Genomic DNA, 19,166 nt, shown 5'->3' on the forward strand with positions numbered 1-19,166 from the left:
TAACAATTTTCCATGACTTTTATTTAATAAAACCACATTATTTACAATTCAAAAAGTCTTAATTTGATAGACTTTGCTAAATAAAATTAAAGGTTAACTGTACAAGCAGTTAAAACATGGTATGTAGCAAGTATTATCAGGACGTTTCTATCAGCAAACTGTTCAAATAGTCAAAAACTGAGCGGTTAAAAAGTACCTTTGAAAGTGAACATTGCTTCTAGATGGGCTTTCAGGGATAGGTGGGGACACGGCTTTCGACTCTAAAGGGCCAGACACACAAGGGGCCGAACCCCAAGTCTTAGCTCTGGATAGCCGGCAGCTGGGCCGGGAAAGTGCAGACACGCAGGGGGCGCAGCCTTCAAGTGGGCTCCCCGTTTTCCTAAACGATGGCGTCCGACAGAGCAGCCTGACCCCACAGATGGGCCACACAGACCGAGCTCCCGGCCTCTGGGGCAGACACGGCAAGGCCCCAGGCAGCCCCCAAACAGGCCACCAAAACCTCTGTGAGCTAGAGATTTGGTTAAGTATTCTGCATCGGCTGGGAACCCGTTTAAAAACATAATGCCTATGTGGTGCCACGAGTCCCGAGAGACGGACGTCAGCCTGTCCAACGGAGGAGGTTGAGGGCTGGGTCTGAAGGCGCAGATGAGCGGCAAGCACGCCCTGCAGCGGCGGTGCTTCCTGTCCCGACCGAGGAACATCTGTATGTACAGTAAGAAAATATATACACCTTTCAGAACAGAAAGCTCACATCCGGGAGCGACACTTGGCCTGTGCAGGCGGAGGCCCGGGGCTGGCAAGGTGACAGTCAGCAGCATGGTGGACGGCGGGCTACGTCTGGAAGTGTGAGCCCTCAGTGAAGATGGGACACTTCCCCCGAGAGGACAGCCAGGCCAGCACTTCCAGGGTGAGGCAGAGAGTGGGTCCGAGACGCTCCGCAACCTCCCTGGAGACTTCAGTTAAGAGGACAGGGGATGAAGGCAACTACTCCAGAAAACGGGACCCATGGCCATGGTGTGGCCCCTTGCCCCCGCTCCTGCCCATGCTGGCCATGAACATGGCAGACAGAAAAGGTCCCGGGGAGCCAGGCCACCTCGTGGCAGGCCTACTCTTGGAGCTTAGGGCGCTCCCCAGGGCCGCACTGAGGGCAGCCAGGGGGAGTGTGGCTGAGGGGGCAGTGGAGCCCTCGGACCCAGTCTCTCAAGCCCTCATGGACACCAGCATGCAGCCGGGTCCGCGTGAGGACCTGTCTCCACAGACCTGCCTGTCCTCTGGGCTCTTCTGTGTGAAAACCATCCCCGTCTTCGAATGTGCATGACCATGACCAAAGTGCTTTTAACAAAATTCTTAGTTAAGGAGAGGTTCCAGCAGGAAAGTTGCTGATGAACTTGGTTGGGGCGGGGGACCACCTATGTGGGGAGAGGCTGATGGGACAAACACTGGGAGCCCCTGCAAGGCCATCTGCGTGGGTCCGCGTCCCAGCCCTCACAACGCTCTAGCTTTCAGCCAGACGCACAAGGAGGGAAGCACTGGTACTCGGGACGATTCTGCTGCTCGGGGGACACAGGGAAGAGCAGCGTTCTGGGGGAGCAAGGGCGCAGGCTGACCCCGCCAGCCAGGCCTCTGCACCTCTGCACACAGGAGGTGTGGGTCTGAAGGCAGTCTCGGGCCTCCTGGGTGAGCAGCCCTTCCTGCTCAGGAGATGGAGGAAGCAATCTTAGGCGGGGAGAGCAGGGGTTCCCCAGAACCCAAGTGGCCCTTTTCAGCCCTCGTGCTGTGATTCTGTCAAGGTGACAGTGGAGAAAGGCCAACCTGGAAGTCAGGTCAAATCCCAGGTTGCTCACAGGCACACTGGGTGACCACCTGTGAGAGCCTGTTTTCCTTTCCTGCTGTCTTTGGTAGGTGGGCTTTAAAAGCAGGCCCTCCAGCCCTGGAACGGTCCTCTCGGTTAACTAGCTCCACAACTCCTTCCTCGCTCAAGTAGGTCAGTAGCCAGGAATGCCTCCGAGGCTACCTACGTACATTTCTCCCGCACCTTGGCTAAGGAAGACTGTAATGTATTTTCCATCAGTGGACATAAGAGCATGACCATTTAATTAACTTTTGTGAAATTGGGGGGGGGGATTAGCCACCATCTCATTTTTACACCATGCAGCATACGCAGCGTTGGCCGTGGTCAACACTAGCTCATCGCCCCACTGAGCTGCTTAAGGCTAAGCCTTGGCTGAGTTCTTTAAAAGTTGTTTGTTTTGTTTTAAGGCCAACTCCAGGGTTAGGATCAAACGTGCAAAGAGCCTGTTCATCTTGGCTGTCAGCGTGTCCATCAGAAACGCAGGTGCCACCTGGAGATCTGCTCCAGCGCCGAGCACTCAGTGTCTGAGAGACGGGCTGCCTTTCTCCGTGTCGCGGCTGTCCCTCTGTAAGGCGGTCAGCACCTGGGAATCACAGGGGAGACGTCCGTGGGTGATATGCGAACACACTGAACACAGGTCCCGCCAAGCACAGCGACAGGCTGTGCAGCCTCCTGGCCGGTGGCTCTGGCCCCCCACTTCCACCGCTCCCCCATTCTACCCCCTACGCCCGCACCACAGCCCTCCTACTCCTGTGGAGAGCAATCGTGCCATCTCTGGGCTAACATCCTACAACCACGTCCCTGCAGCCACAGTACTGTCAGGACACAGTTGTGGGGCTCTCTTTGCACCATCTGGCTCTGGCCCTGGCGCAGTCCACCCCCAAGCCAGGCTCTCTGCTCCCGGACACTAACAAGCACGCCTGGGCTCTCACGCCCTCCCAGGCTTTCCCAAAGTGACTGAGCTCCCAACTCCATGCTCTCCCAGCTTCTGGTTAACACCTTCATTTTCAGAGACACTACATTCCATTCTGACCACTTAGTACCAGCCGCAGGGGCTAACTAACAGAAGCCCCATTTACTGGCTGCCCGAGTGGAGCACGTCTCTGGGGACCTCTGGCACAGCAGCTATAAGGACAAACAAGCAGCTCAGGAAGGTCAAACCCCCACGGTGGGCACTCACAGGAGCGGCCATTCAAACAGCCTGTACCCATTCAGACCTAGACTGGTGGGAATTCAAAACCAGGGCCTAATTGACGGGTCAGGCACTATGTCACTTGAGCTGAATTACAAATGACGAGGAGCTAAGCAGAAACACTTTATGTCAGTTTCAAACGAACTGCACAGAAAAAAGCCTCCCCTCTCTACCTCTAAGTCGACAGGTCCGCTGAGCAAACAGACACATTTACGTGTTTGCGAGCTCTCCGGGGCCTAAAGTGGAGCATGTAGGAGGATGTGTACAGACTGCAGTTCCCGTGGAGCCTAGCACCATACGAACTCGACAATGCCCCCCGAGTTCCCCATCAGGCGGACTCCCATTGTGATCCCGTGATTAGAAAATACCCTAGTATCAAACAACTGACATAGTTTTGAGCAAACCTTTTTACTTTGTCTCTACAACACAAAAAGGGAAAAAACAGACGCGGTTTTACCCCTGCCCTCTGCGTGCCTGCATGGGGGCTGTGTGGGGCAGGTGGGGCACAAAGTCAGGCCTAACTGAGCTACGTGTGTGACAAAGACCATCAGGAAAGACCTGGGCTTTCCACAGGGACCTGAAAAACCCCGCCAGCCAGTGAGCCATGGAGACCAGTGTGCCCTCCCACACCGGCCATCACACTGGGTCCCCAATCAGAGAGGCCTACATAGCCAGACGGTCTGCAGTCCCCTTTCTGAAACTCTCAGTAATTCTGAACAGTGGTTGCAGATTTCCACTGTGCACTGTCCACTGACGTCCTAACCAGAAAAAGTCTCTTTCTCCCTCTTGGCAGATCCCGGATAATCACACAGCCAGTCCTGCTCGTGCATGAGCTGAGGGCATTCTCCAAGTTTTCCTGAGATATGATTCCTTACCATATAATTTGTCCCTTTAGAATGTATAGTTCAAGGGTTTTTAGTGTATCTGTGGATGTGTGCGATACTACCACGGTCTGTGTCAGGGAACCCCATACCATCCAGCTAACCCCGCCCACTGCCGGGGGCCCAGTCACTGACTTCCTGTCTCCACAGGGGACCCTGGACTTGCCTATAAGCAGAATCACAGAGCGTGCCATCCTTAGTGTCTGGCTTTGTCCCTTCACGTGACATTCTCAAGGGTCACACATTGTCGAGTTCGTAATGTGTGTCAGGACATCATTTCTTTTTATCAATAGAATGTATTTAACAATATTTCAGAAATGCAGATCCTATCACCCAAGCACAAAACAGTGCCCACCGGCCCCCAGTATTACCCCAAGTCCACAATGCAGCCACGCTTCTTCCCGAAAAACACACCCAGGGAGGGAGTCTGCCAGCCAAAGAGAGCATCATGTAACAGGCCAGGAAGGCCAAGAAGGACCAGCTCAAGGGCCAGAATGAAGGACCCAGGTGATTAGTAAATGCTCCAGTTAATAAATGCACAGAACTGTACACTTTCAAAGGGGTGAATTTTATGGTATGTGAATTACATCTCAATAAAACTACTACTGCTATAAAAACAAAGGCAGACAGCCTGGTTGCCCGTGAAGTCTTTAGCTCTAACAGTCACTTCAGGGGAAATACAGCTTTGAGAGTCGGGCTGAACACCACCACCAGGATATACCCAGCAAGATCCAGACTCTGGGAGATGCTGCAGGACACATAAACTCATTTCTTCAGCTGACAGAGGTCGAGGGATACAAAGAGAGGTGGGGTGACCTACGTATTAAAAAGACACTAAAAAGATCTTTCAACTAACGACAGTGTGAACCTTACTTGGATCTTGGTTCAAGCAAGCTAGAAAGGTGCCGACAGGTGAGACGGTTAGAAATGTAAAAACGCCTGCATATTTAACAAAAGCATAGGATCCGTTAACTACTTACTCTATTTTAGTATGCATTTGAAATCTCCCACTAATACAAAGGATCACAGGAGAGTAAGAACCTCTGCAGATAGTCTCCAACCATGATCTGTTGCTTGGACAAGCTAGGAGCCGACAGAGGGTCAAGAGGGAAGGCTTTATTTTTCCTTTCTGGTACTATCAGCACTCGGAGCCAGCTAACACTGGCCAGTCCCACTGGGGCCAAGGCCTACCTAGGCAGGACACCCAGAAGGGCCTAGAAAAATCCAGAAGGAGGTCCAGGCTGGACTCACCTGACTCAGCCACCAGAGGTCCAGTGTGACCCGTCCCAGGGGAACCATCCCTCAGCCCTCCTGTCCCCCACCCACCTCCTGTTTACCAGCGATGGGAGACAATCCCACCACCCAGGCCCCAGACCACCCGCGGAATGGGCAGGAGGCTTCTGTTATCCACCCGCCGTCTGACAGACTCTCGGGGACCAAAGGACTGTCCCAGACCCTGCACAGCAGAGCCAAGCCTCAAACCCAGGCTCCTCGGGTCCAGTCCAAGAAGAACTTTATTTAGAGAGGGCCATTTTCTCAGAAGGCAGCTGGAGTAACGACTTCCTCGGGGAGGCTGCTGAGCCAGGCTACCTGCAGGAAAAAAGAGAACAGAAGATCCGCTTACCTGAGCCCACTTCCTGTTCCGACTCTGCATCTGAATCGTAGCTATGGATGCAAACACCTCCTCTGCAGGCAGGTCCTCCGGCAGCCTCGTCAGGAACTGAGCTATGTGAATGAAGTCCATCTTGGTCAGGATGTCCTCAAACAGCTTCAGGATGCCCAGGGCTGTCCGGAACAGAAACCCTTCCCCGTCACGACAGAACACGTCCCAGACACGACAGGCCAGGTCCAAGGGCAAAGATTTACTATACAAGGTAAAAATCCTGGGGGAAAAAAGTTTTGAGTTTTTCAGATTTTGGATGGCACAAAGAAACAGCTCTGAATTCAGGTCAAATCCGCTAAAATGCTCCCTGACTCGGTCACTTTCATACTTAAAACACGATTGGGGATCGGTTGGGGAGGGGGTCAGTGACGGGCCCAAGGCCTGCATTCATTCCAAAGGCCAATGTTATAAGAAAACATCTCAGCTTTCACACAGAATCCCAAACACTGTACAGTTTCTGAATCGCTGATTCTGATTACATCCATGCGGGACAAATACTTATTGAGAATCCACTATGTGCTTCCTCTTAGGAGGTGCTGGACACAAGGTTAGTAAGGTGGATAGAGCTCAGAGTCTGAGGCGAATAGTAACAGTCAACAATATGTATATGTGTATACATATAATCCAGGCATACACATACTCCCCACTTCTGAAAAACACTGTATCCTTTTCTCCCACTAGAGGTCTGCACAGGAACAAAGAAAACTTTCGAAATAATCTGAATGTAGATAAGAAATGGAACTTATACTTAATGCAAACGATTAGATGAAAAAGTGAAATGCAGATATGCACAATCTTAAAATGACGTGATAATCGCCATCCAAACTACCCAACAAACACAACCTTGGGTGATCGACTACATTACCAGGTTGAAGCATTTCTGATCTGGAATGTGTCTGTGCTGTAGAGCGAGAGAAGCCAGGTTCGGACACAGGCCGAGTGGATTCTCTGTGACCCCATCTTCCTTCCTCGGCTCAGAGACCAAACCTGGGTGCCATCCCCGGGCATCTGCTGACCCCCAGGATGAGCCAGATGCTCCCCTGACCCTGATGTCTCTCAGAGCATGTGTTTGCTTCAGTCCTCCCCACAGAGAGGCCCGACAGCCGGGACCCTGCCTGATTCCCTCCCACCTGCCCCCTCGGCACCTAGCACAGCACGTGGAGATCTCTGCTGAGGAAGCAGATGGGCGGATGCCCCGCAGAGCTGCTCCAGGAGTCCTGGACATTGACGGTTCTACTACCTCCACACCGGTGTCAGCATTCATGAGAAGCAGGGATTCTCAGCAGCCGGGGGACAGCCCCATCCCTCCTGGAAAATCACCCGTCCAGTTCCAGCACTGCCTAGGGCCAGCCCCAGCTCTACAGACAGGTGTGAAGGCACCCGGCCTCAGCTGTCAGACCCCGACTAAAGGGATGAGTGTCCTCCCGCCTTCAAGAGCGGGACCCCCAGCTTCCCAGAAGAGATGTGACCAGAGTCCCCGCCACCCAGGCCGACGTGCTCACGAGGCTCCAGCGCACAGGCTTTCTTGCCTGCTGTGAGCTCCGAATGCTCACCGGGCAGCGTGCCCTGCCCCAGCCTTTCACCTAGGACGCAGAGGAATGGGTCACACAGTCAAGGGCATGTACTGATCACAGCAGCAGGCTGAGACCCCCACCCATGCAAGAGACTTTAGGAAGGCAAGCCGACTTAGATTCCATTCAGCTCAGATGATGACATGGGGAGATGGGCATCACAGAATGTTCCTACATCATGGAGGCGACAATGAGCTTCAACTAGGGCCCTACTATGCACTCTGCATGCCTCCCCGCCCCCACCGGCTGGGCACGCCAGGAGCCAGGGCAGCTGGCTTTGACATACATGGGAACCGAGGGAACTGAGCCCCAGGTCCTGCCACCCGCAAGAGGCAGAGCCAGGCTGTGACCCTGACTCCAAAGCCCAGGCCCCAAATGTAGGACCACTCTGAGGAGTTGGGGGACCCACCGCTATGACCCCGTTAGGACACTTTATCTCTACAAGTCACAACAAGCCTTCAGCCAGAGCCGCTTGCTATCTCACAGATGGAAAACCATTTATGTCATTATTTGGCCCAGAAAACACAGGTCAAGGGATCTGAGGGAGTTTTCTTAAAGTTTATTTTTATTTATTTGTAATCTCTATGCCCAGCTTGGGGCTCGAACTTCTGACCCTAAGATCACGAGCTGAGCCGATACCAAGAGTTGGACGTGTAACTGAATGTGCCAACCCAGCGCCCCACAAACCCAGAAAACAAACCCAGCTACAGGCAAAGGGAGAGATTTGTGTCTCCACAAATCACTCTAGGTGTCCTGAGCTTTGTAAAATTAAAAAAGAGTGTCAGTCTGTGCCTGTGACGCACTTCTGCTTGGCCCTCACAGCCATCGAGGCACCTACCACTTCTCCGTGAGACAACTGCCCAGGCTGGAGTCCCTCCAACGGCCCGCAGGTCAGTCTACCCACCGAAACCACCTGCGGAAGCCCACTACCATGGGCTTACCAGGCTGTGTGGTGGGACAGAGTCCCTGCCCTCCAGGGCAATGTGAACGGTAGGTCAGAGGGTGACAGACCATGAGCAGGGGTAGGAGACAGGGCCTGCGAGCCTGGGTGAGCAAGCACATGCACGTGCATACACACACTTCTAAACAGGACGGTCTAGGAATGGAGCACTGTGAAGTGGCATTTCCATAAGGCCCTGAAAAGAGGCTGCAGGCCAAAAGAAGGGGTCAGGATGGCATCTAGACGGAGGAGGCAAGGAGTTCCCAAGCTCCAAGGCAGCAGTGAACGGGACACAGCCGAGGAGGAACAAGGAGGTCACTAGGCTGAAGACAAGAAGAGAGAAGAACAGAACACACAAACGTGCCCGTGGAGACCGGGGCCCCACAAAGGCGGGCCTCACAGGCTGTCAGGTCTCTAGGTGGGGGGTCCTGCCCACCTCGCAGACACAGGCTTCCCTGGATGGCCACTGCGACAGGCCAGGCAAGGTCGGAGCAGGGAGGCCACAGTGGAGGCGGCCGGAGAGGGGAGGAACCCTGGACTCTGTGGTGGACTGATTTCAGGGACACTAGGTTGGATGGAGTGGTCATGTAAAGACATGTGGCATCTCTGGTTGGGACAGAGAAGTCCAGAGTTGAGTGTGAAGACCTGCTGTCTGAGAGCCAGACGTCCAAGTGGCTGCATGAACTCATCACTTGTGTGTGACTTGGAGATCAGGGAGGGCTCTGGGCTGGCGACAGTGTGGATGGTACTGAACAGAGGCCGTATCCCAGGATCAGAGAGGGAGAGAGGCAAATGCTGACCGGATCACCAACACATACTTCATCCCCGGGGACGGGGTGGGCTCCCACTGGAGCAGCAGGAACCAGAGAGCTCTGTTCTTTCCTGTTTCCAGCCCTTCAGGCGCTCTCACTGTGCCCAGTGCACTTGGCTGCCTCCTGCTCGGACAGTGAGTGTGGGAGGGGCAGGGCCCCAAGACCTGCCCAGGATGCTACAGGCTTCTCCCCGTGGTAGCAAGACAGAGTTCCAGGCCGCTCTTCCCTGGACCGCTGCACGTTATTGCACTGGATGTCAAAAATGATCACTTCAGGTACACATTCAACTAATGCAAAATACTCTATTTCCACACTGCAGAACTAAAGAAGCGGCCATGGGCTTATAGAAGGCATCACACACACCTTAGTGTGCCTCTGCTCCCCCTCGTGATGTGTATGGGAGGAGCAGGTCGGATTCTTCCCCGCAAGCACCCCCAACTTTCAGAAAACATCCCGACCAGCAATGTCTGCTCTAACTTCTGGTCTTGGCTTGTAGGCACATGAGGGGGTATGGGCAGGGGGAGAAGGGGCTCCACGGCTCCCAAAGCCTCCACAGAGGCCAAGGCTCACTCTCAGAAGCCAGCCCTTCCCCAGTCCACTACCGGAGCAGGTAACAGGGCTGCGGGGAGCACTGGCTCCATGCTGAGCACGGCTTCCTACCACCTGCCCAGTTTATTCCATTTCTCCCCACTGCAACTCCACGAGCACATACGCTCATCTATGCTTTATAAGCGAGGAAGGTGCAAACACAGGGAGGCTGTGGGAAGCGGGTTTGAGCCTGGGGTGCACGTGCCATCCAGCAGGCCCCCTGCAGAGAAGCCACAGCCAGATTTTCGGACGGGACCTTCAAGGCCTGATGCCACCGACCCCCAGCCATGCCCCACTTTTCCAGGGTTGCGAGCCTCTGTCCCCCAGAGCTGGTTTAGGAACTGTCCCCGAGCCCCCAACCTCACCAGGTGCTCCCTGTGTTCCCCACAAACTGAGATGAGCCATTAGAACAGATGCTGCTAAATGAGATGATGGGAAATTTTGTAAGAGCTATGAAAACATTAAATGTCAAATACAAACTGCATGTGTGCAAAGACTGGGAGGTAGCGGGGCACCTGGGGGGCCCAGTCAGCAAAGCGTTTGCCTTCAGCTGAGGTCATGCTCTCAGGGTCCTGGGATCAAGTCCTACACCCAGTTCCCTACTCAGCGGGGAGTCTGCTTCTCCCTCTGCCCCTCTCTCCCAACTCGTGCTTGCTTGCTCTTTCAAACAAATAAAACCTTAAAAAAAAAAAAAAAAGACAAAAGACAGGGAGGTAGTTATTTAAGACTCAGTTCCAACTCAGTTCCCAAGTCTAGCCCCTGCCCCAGGCCTGGAAGCAGTCAGATTCCACTCTATGCCCTCAGAGCTCAGAGCTCCCTCTCACTGGGCCCTCGTGCCAGAGCCCACAGCAGGGCCAGCAGATGGCAGGGACGGCTCAGGGCCCTGGCACTGCAGGATAGGCCCCAGGTGCAACCAAGCTGAGCAGGCCCTTCCTGCAAGGGGGCTTGCAACCCTCCCCGTCCCCCTGCAAAAAACAAGGGCCCCAGGGCATGCCAGCCACTAGCCCAGGTGCGTGGGAGCTCGGCAGGACAAGCCCCTGCTCCTGAGCAGCTCATAGACGGACCTGTCACCCCAACATTAAAACCCACAAATGGAATGAGCACAGGATGCAACAGAAACTAAAATCTGCCAACAACCTCACCCGGAACCTCTCCTCCAAGGTGGAGATTCAGCGAAGCAGTGGGATCCCAAGGACCTCCAACCTCACTTCAACAAACACCACTCACGCCGGGGAACATCCTGCCGGATTCTTTTACTAATCCCAGACTGTTTATTACAACATTCGTTCATGCCTCCAGACAATTCTGCCATTCCACAGCATCGGGCAGGAGTCCAAGGAGTCCAGCGAGCGCATCGATCCTCCCACAGGACATGATATCCAACTGAGCACCTGGAACTCTGCAGGGAGACCAACGCTGCCATGCTCTGGCCCTCATGTGTCCATGGCATGCAGAGAAGGGTGACATGCCACCCCAGGGAAGACCCCTCTTTCCAGGAAGGCAGCAGCAGCAGGTGAATCTGACTCTGCACCGTGAGCTCCTGTGCCAGTGTCCCGAGTGCACGTAGACAGACAAGCCCCACAGTGGGCCTCGGGCTGGGTTCTGGCACGGGCCCCTTGGGAGTAAACGTGAGCCCTGCTCTAGGATTCAAAGCCATCCACAGGGCTGGACACCAGGGACAGCAAGAAACAGAGCTGCCCGGGGAGTGGGTCAGTGCTGTGACAAAGACAAGCTCGCGCCACAAGGCGGAGAAGGACGAGCATATCAGGCCGGAATCTCTCTCCGACTATGCTAGGTAAGAACTGACAGCACACCCTGTCATCCTCCACGGGGCAGGGGAACTGTCCTGGGAATGAAGCAGGAACCATTCCCAGCCAGCCTCCAGTGGACAGAAGGCACAGCTGGAAAGGAGATGCTGTCATCTTTGTGCCCATGGAGCTCGCCCGGGACACTCAGCCAGCCAAGCCACAGGGATGCCTGTCGACCCTCGGACAGGACAGGGGGCAGGAACAAGACTTCATCCGGAGGCCACCAAGATCTGCCTCGTCTCCTGGCACACGGCCCCTCTGCGGCAGTGCCCTAATGAGGGTGTGGTCACAGCTTTGGGGAGGCCGGGGAAGCCCAGCGAGAAAGCCAGGGCTCTGGCGTCTGACCGGCCCAGCCGCTGGCTCTGGGTGTGACCGGGCAGTTGGCTCCTCGGTGAAGACAAAACTCTGTGTGGTCAGCTTCTAGGCTCTTTCCCAGCTTCCTCCCTGCCACCTGACTGCTCCCCGCCGGAGCCGTTCCCTAGGAGCACCCCACCAAGAACCCGAGTCAATGCAGCCCACCCCTAAACTGCAAGGAGTATGTTGGGAACACAGGGCTTGGCTGGGCCCAAGACATCTTCGCCGGCCGCCCACTGCTACTGTAAACGGAGATGACGTCCTCCTCGGTCCTTACTCCAGAGAGCAGAGGCCTCCGCAGAGCGCTGGGGGCAGCGTGCACGAGGCATCGGGGACCAGCCACGACCCACCATGAACCCTGGATCTTCCTTGTCCCATAGACACCCTGTACGCTGCATCAGTTTCCATCACGGACAAGTCTGGTCTGGGGTTCAGGCTCCCAGAAGCACCAATGGCGTGCAGACGCGACCTTTGGAGCCCGAGTCCTGGGAGGCAGCTTTCACCTACTCCCCCAGAAGGGCTCCGTGGGCAGGCCATATGAGCCCTGTGACCTCGGGAGAGCCACTAGAGGCCTCCCGAGCCTCAGTCTCACCATTTATGAGATGCAGGTGTCAGGGTTCATGCCAAGGGGTTGCTCTGAGGTTACAGGAGGTCCTGTGTGGCAGCACTGGAATCAATGAATGCAGGTGCCCTTGGCCTCTGCCCTCATCTGGACAGAAACTGTCTCCAGAAGAGAGCAGAGACGAGCTGGTCCTCTAGGACAGTGCTCTTGGTGCTGCCCCTTGCAACCCAGTCAAGACGACGGCACTGTGAAATCAATCCAAGTGGAGGACCACCGGTGGTTTTTAAGTAAGCAGAACAGAACAGGAAATTTCAGAATGCTTTACCACAAAGCAAGAGCTAGGTATTGTCTGAAACTTGCTCCGGTCAGGTACACAGAGGAAGTTTCTGCACATATGGCCACACACCGATGCCGACACAGAATCCCTTTCCTTTTGTGAGTTGGGGAAAGAGTCTGTATGATACCATTCCAGACAGTGTTCTCCACCCTCAGCTTTAGGCCAAAATCCTAAGAACCAGAGTTGGAGGCCTAATATGGGTGAGGTAGAAGCAAAGACTGTGGTACGATCTGACCCTCCCCTACCCCATGCAAAGTCATGGTCAGCACTGTGCAGAAGCCCAAACGGGGCTTCTGGCCGAATGACATCTTTTTTTCTGTAGAGCCCCTCTGTGAGCCAGGTGGCGGACACCGGGGCATCACCTCTTAAGGCCCAACAAGGTTCATCACTGCAGGTGACAGAGGAGAAAACGTATGGAGAGAGGGTTAATGCCCTTCCCCGAGGCCATGAAACAAGTAGCAGAGAGGCCAGACCCAGGTCTGAGGGCTCCAGAACCACACTCCTCCTGCCACAGCCTGCTCTCCTGCCCCCGAACACCGTGTTCTCAGGGGTGACATCCCACCCCTTGCTCCGACAACCACATCCACCTCTGCATAAAGATCTGCCTTGGCCTGCTGCTCCACTCCACCCAGAACTCTCTGGAGCCCCCCGTGTGTATGTCTACTTAGATGTCTAGCAGGTACCTCCAAAGCAGTGTCCAAAACCAAGTCCCTTAAGCACGACGTCAAACCTGATCCCAGCCAGGGGTACCCACAAGCCCCTCACTAGCTAGACGGTGGAGTGCAGATGATTCTGGGCCTTCCCTCACACACTCACAAACTCCTTCAGGGACCTGCAGGTCTCTCCCTCAGCCTCCCAGCCCTGCTGCCCGTCTACCAGCTCCCCACACCTCAGTCTTCTGGCCTTCACATGTCCCTGCCCCCAGGCTCCCTGGGCTCCCACAGAATCTAAAGCTCACTTCTGGATAGAACCCATCTCCTTTGGCACCCCGAGCAGAAGCCTGCAACCATTCCCTCTGGGTCCTGCTATCCTTCCCAACCTCCCTGGCACGGGACCGAAGTCCCACACAACCTCTCACCCCCTCACCACAGGCTCCAGCATCCCCAGGCCAACCACTACAGCCTGCCAATTCTGGGCCTCCATGTGCTTATATCATGCCTCAGCTCAAACTCGCAGATCCCCTCTGCATACTCTGACCCCTGAGCCGGGGTCCAGAGCTCTGTCCATCTTCCCTTCCTAAGAGACAACACATATGACACACCGTACAGCTGTCCGTGGATGCAGCTCTTCCCTTGGGACAGAGCTCTGGACAGGCAGGCACCGTGTCTTGCTCACCGCGGGTCACAAGACCCAAGCAGAGAGCCCCGCACAGACCAGGTGCTCAGTGACCTCCTGCTTAGTGCACGGATAAATGGCACTCTGAAAACAAGTAGGTCCAAGATGCCATTTCTCTTCTCAAGGGAATGAAGAAGGACAATTAGAGTCGCCGTAATCAAACAGATCTCCCAGCACCCGGCAGACGCAGAGCTTGAAAAGCCGAAGGCACCTCCGACGCAGGGCAGTGGGGAAGATGGTAAGATAAGACGTAGGACGATGGTAAGATAAGATGTAGGACGGTTTGGCTGAGCCCAGAAAGAAGCCGGCAGAGGGCAGTGGAAAGAGAGGCAGGGAGAGGAGAAAACACATAGAAAATTCAGTCTTACCAATCAATTAGGTAGATGTCTGGAGTTAAGTTGTTTTTCTTGAAATGAGCAAATAATTTCGGCAAATTTTCTTCAAAGAATACCTCAAATGCAGCAAAATAGGTCAACATCTGGGGAGATAATGTGAGACAGACCAATAAAGCAATTATCAGCACAGGTTTCCATTCTCCAGAAGAAAGGCCACATATGGATATTTGTAGGACAGGACAATAGTCATCGTCCGTAGTTGCTAACATGTCCTGACCAGCACCCCTCTCTGGGCTCAGGCACTTTCTACCAAAGCCCCTTCTCTGCTCCCCATACCAGCATCACCAGCTCCATCGTCCTATTTCCCCAGCTTATAAGGAAGACAGCAGAGGCCCACAGGAGTGCGGCAAGGCTGGGAGAGGAACCGTGCCTGACCCCCTCAGCAAAGGCTGAGTGTTGTGGGCTAGCTCTTCTCCAAGAACCAGGAAAGAAGAACCTGAGAAAGCACGCTCCACCCCCACCCCCATGCACAACCCTGGCTCTTCCCGAGGGAGTGCAACACTGACGGGTGGGGCACAGGCACACCAGGCTGGCTCAAGAATGCAGACCTTTTAATGCAGCCAAGGGAGCAGACGTCAAAGGTAAGCAAGCAGTCAGAGCCTTGTCCCCCGGCATGTGCTTTCCACCTCCTGGAGGGTTTAGAGGACAACAGCACACCCTGAGAGGGGGAGCACTTATGGAAGGGGACCAACAGCGAGGGCGGGATTAGCCATGACATGCATCAGAGAGGTGGCTCGCTTCTGGGCCACCCACCCCTGGCTACACGCAGGCAACCAGCCACTCTGACCCAATGAAGGGACATACTATAAACCAGGGGGTCTCAGTGGGGGTGTGGGGAGGACTCCACCCATTAGGGGGACACCTGACCACCTCAGAGGACGTTTCTGATGGGTCTGCTAATGGGGCGGTGCTATTCGCATTCAGGGGGTTAGAGGCGGTGGGCACTGCGGGCCTCCCCTGCGGCCATGGGCCCCCCACGTCCACAGTGCTACTGCCGGGAGACCCTGCTGTCAAGAAGGCCCTGTTCCACACTGTGATTCTCTGATCTCTCCTTAAAAATATACACAGAAATGCCCAAGCTCAGTTTTTATCATAGGCATCTAAAGAGAAGGGGAGGGGGGGTCTTATCTTCACCAATAGGAGATATGGAGATGGTGATCATTTTATTACATACAGCAGGTACTCTCCTGACTCTGGAAGCCTGTAGATGTTGCCTGTAGAACACTTAAGTAGTACAGAAACAAAACAGGTCATCTCTAAGTACTACTAATACTGTGCACTTCCTTTTATTGTTAAATATGGTAGCTGTTACGGAAAGTGGTCTGTTTCAGACTTTTGAAAAAATAATCAGCTTTTTGGGGCGCCTGGGTGGCTCAGTGGGTTAAGCCTCTACCTTCGGCTCAGGTCATGATCCCAGGGGCCTGGGATCGAGTCCCGCATAGGGCTCTCTGCTCAGCAGGGAGCCTGCTTCTCCTCATCTCTCTCTCTGTCTGTCTCTCTGCCTATTTGTGATCTCTCTCTCTCTGTCAAATAAATAAATAAAATCTTTAAAAAAAAAAAATCAGCTTTTTAATCTTAAATACTTTTCTAGGATATGATGCTTTGCAAACCTCAGGACTGCATCAGCTCTGCTCCCAAACGTTATTATTTCTTATTTTAACTGCAGTACATTAGCACGCAGCAATAACCTTATTTTCAGATGTACGATGTCATGAGGGATTCAGCAGTTCCACTTATCGCTTGGTGCTCAGTGTACTCCTCACCCCCAGCCCCTGGCCCGCCTACCCTGGGGAAACACCATCTTGTTTTCTAGAACCAGGAGTTTGTTGATTTGTCTCTTTTTTCCCTTTCATCGTTTGTTTTTTCAAGTCCACATATAAGAAAAATCATATGGTCTCTGTCTTCCTCTGACTGACTTATCTCACCTAGCACAATACTCCCTAACTTCATCCATGTTGTTGCAAATGGCAAGATTTCATTCCTTTTCATGGCTAAGTAATATTCCACTATAGGTGTCACACACACACCTTCCCCTTAACCGTTCATCAGTGGATGGACACGTGGGCTGCTTCCACAGTTCGGCTGTTGTAGCTAATGCCGCTGCGAACACCAGCGTACACACTGTCTTCTGAGTCAGCGCAATCTCGTTCTCTGGGTAAATACCCTGTAGCGCAAACTGGGTCGTAGGGCAGCTCTATTTTCAGGACCTTGAGGAACCTCCATACTCTTCTCCAGAGTGGCTGCAGCAACCTGCATTTCTACCAGCAGTGGAAGATGGTTCCCCTTTTCTCCACAACCTCACCAACACCCAACACGCCAACACCCGTTGTTTCTACTGCTGAATTTTAAGTAACCATTTGCCTCCCTGAAACACCCATTTTAAAATGTTTTCATCTTCACAATGAAAATATTTTTAAGTTATTACAGTTATAAATAATTACATAACAACCACCTCTGGGCATAATGTTTTGTCCACACCTCAGGATTGATCTGCACAAGCCGAGTTACATACCTGTGCCAGCTACCACTACTGACAGTTGAAACCAAACTGTCTTCCAAAAGGTCTCTGCCAACTCAGAACCCCCCAACAGCCACCATGTTCACAGCAGTATTAAAATGCTACTTTTTTTTTTTTTTTTTTTTTTTAATGTAAGTACTACCTAAGCAAGACATACTCTGGAGGCCTTAGGACAATTGGGAAGAAACATGCCCGAGATCCTGTATTACCGGTGACCATTATCAGCAAATCATCAGCAAATCTAGCCCCTGGGCCCCTGGGTGGATGGCTCTCAGGGTGTAGGGAGCCCGTGGACTTAGGGAGCAGAATAGGTTAGGCTTGCTGCTCTTCCATGCACCAGCTGTGTGTCTGGATGGGTCACATTATGTGGGCCTTGGTTCTTCACTGATGCCCTGCAGAAGACCAACCACTGGGAGCACATGAGGGGCTGCCCCAGGGCAACTCCTGTCTGCTCCTTGCATCTGGTCTGTGTCTAACCACATCCCCTGTCCTGTGTGGGGTGCACCACGTGAGGCAGAGCCCCAGAGTGACAGTGTGCAGCCACAGAGGTGGGCGATACCATGCTCTCCACGATAGGCCCAAACGTGGACAGCCCCCCTGAGCTTCTACTGGGACATAGGGCATGCATGCTCAGGTAGCAGCCGGCCCTCCACCTCTTCCCTCCTTGAAAAAGTGTTTGTTCAGAAATATTTCTGAAAGAATTGTTAAGAAATACATACAAATGGCTCTGAAACGTGTGTTTGGAAAACAGACTCCTTTTCCCTCTGAAAAGACAGCACGATCAGCTACCTGACTGTGTAATAAGACACATATACTGGGGATACTCACAAGGCCATGGTCCACTCGGAAAAACGCCATCTGGCAGGGTTTATTCAAAAGATTAGAAAAAGCAATGAAGGCATCTGCAGTATCTAGGTTCAAGATCAGCACGGCTGCGATAAATGACATGCCCTGGACCTGAGGGAGGAGAGAAGGGGAGTTAAACTCACGGCAGCCACCGTGGTCTGAACTGCTCTTTCACGGGTTCAAAGAGGCACCAAGACACCCCCAAGTTCATAGAGCCCCCCCACCCCCCCACCCACCTCCACCCACACTGATCTGAGAGCCTCGGCGGCACCCACCCACTCCCTCCGGCTGCTCAGCCACATGGGCCGTGCCTGCCTGCTCTCCCTCAGGCCCCGCGCCCCCACCCCGCTACATGGAAAACCATGAGCAGATCTGGCACCTGACAGCCCGCCCTCCAGCACGGATAATGTCGGGGCTGCAGAGCTGGGGTCTAACCCCATTAGTCTACGGTCACGTGCACACAGCTGTAAGCCATGGGGACAGCAGCACAGTGTATCAATGGTTATGCTTAAAGGCTTTTCTGATTTAATGCTAAGAAAAAAAGCAATCACATGCAAAAAATGAAAGTCCAATCGGTTATAATGTGATTAGTGCCGCAGAGCGGCCATGTCAGCTCAGCCCCTTTATGAGAAAGCGGAGGCGACTCACGGACCACAAAACTCTCCACGACCCTCCTACCCCTGACAACAACCAAAAAATGAAGGCACTCAACCTGACGTTTGCAGCTAAGTTGTGCTGGGCAATATTCTGACTTTCTCTTTAAATGGTAACATTATAAAATATTGAAAAGATTCACTTACATAACCCACATCCGGTCGGTAACAAGTATAAGCGCCCAAAATACTGTGCAACATGTCATGATACGGACCACCCTAAAAGGATCAACACACCAAAAAACAATACGTGCGTAAGTCTGGTTAGTACTCGGGATGACACAGAATGCTGCCACCGCTGGCCACACCAGCTGCTCTTGCGGGGAGGACCAGGGACCAAGCATTACGCTTGCAGCTCTATGCGTCCTGCGTGATTCGACGAGTTAACGGCCAATCCACGGTTAATCAGAGCCTGCAGCTCAACCCACAAAGCTGCTTGGGAAAAAGTGGATGGGTCAGGCGTTAACACCCTGCTCAGAAAGCATCCTCAGTCTGGCTCCTGCTGTGTGACTGTCTCCCCTTTAAGGTTCCACAAGCCAGCCAGCCACCCCTGGGCTCTTCAGAGCAGGTGACCCACCCGTCCCCCTGCCCCCCGCCCCAATGATCGTCTGTTTCTTCTGTGCGTTTCAGCATGGCGAGTTTAAGAAATACCCCGTGAGTGTCGAGTCCTGAGAGGAATCATTTAATTGATGCTCTCCCAGTCCTGTCCACCCAAGACCTGAGCTGGAATTTCCTGTTTTCTAAGAGGGCACAGTGTTAGGCACACAGGGCCTCTCACATGTCAGTATGTCTGTAGACACCATGAAAGGACCATCAGGGTCCAGACCCCATAGCCCGCAGCCACAGCTACTGTGTGGGC

At 53.6% G+C, this 19,166-nt stretch overlaps 1 protein-coding gene across 7 annotated transcripts in view; it reads right to left on the reverse strand.

The window, feature by feature from the left end:
• Window positions 1-19,166, reverse strand: part of TBC1D14 (TBC1 domain family member 14) — a 102,548-nt gene continuing 83,382 nt past the window's right edge. For 5 of the 7 annotated variants that reach the window (XM_004772204.3, XM_045075354.1, XM_004772206.3 and 2 more), the window contains 5 exons: window positions 18,455-18,526; window positions 17,637-17,765; window positions 14,264-14,373; window positions 5,550-5,808; window positions 1-2,435 (listed from right to left, as the gene is read on the reverse strand). In XM_004772204.3, the coding sequence (XP_004772261.1) occupies window positions 2,370-2,435; window positions 5,550-5,808; window positions 14,264-14,373; window positions 17,637-17,765; window positions 18,455-18,526 (636 nt within the window). In that variant the 3' untranslated portion in view covers window positions 1-2,369. Of the gene's footprint in view, window positions 2,436-4,905; window positions 5,516-5,549; window positions 5,809-14,263; window positions 14,374-17,636; window positions 17,766-18,454; window positions 18,527-19,166 lie in introns of all 7 variants that reach the window. The other 2 variants (XR_006605340.1, XM_004772205.3) reach the window with 2 other exon arrangements.

Source organism: Mustela putorius, unplaced genomic scaffold (genome assembly GCF_011764305.1).
Source record: "Mustela putorius furo isolate JIRA1106 unplaced genomic scaffold, ASM1176430v1.1 tig00000083_pilon_pilon_pilon, whole genome shotgun sequence".
NCBI lineage: Eukaryota > Metazoa > Chordata > Mammalia > Carnivora > Mustelidae > Mustela > Mustela putorius.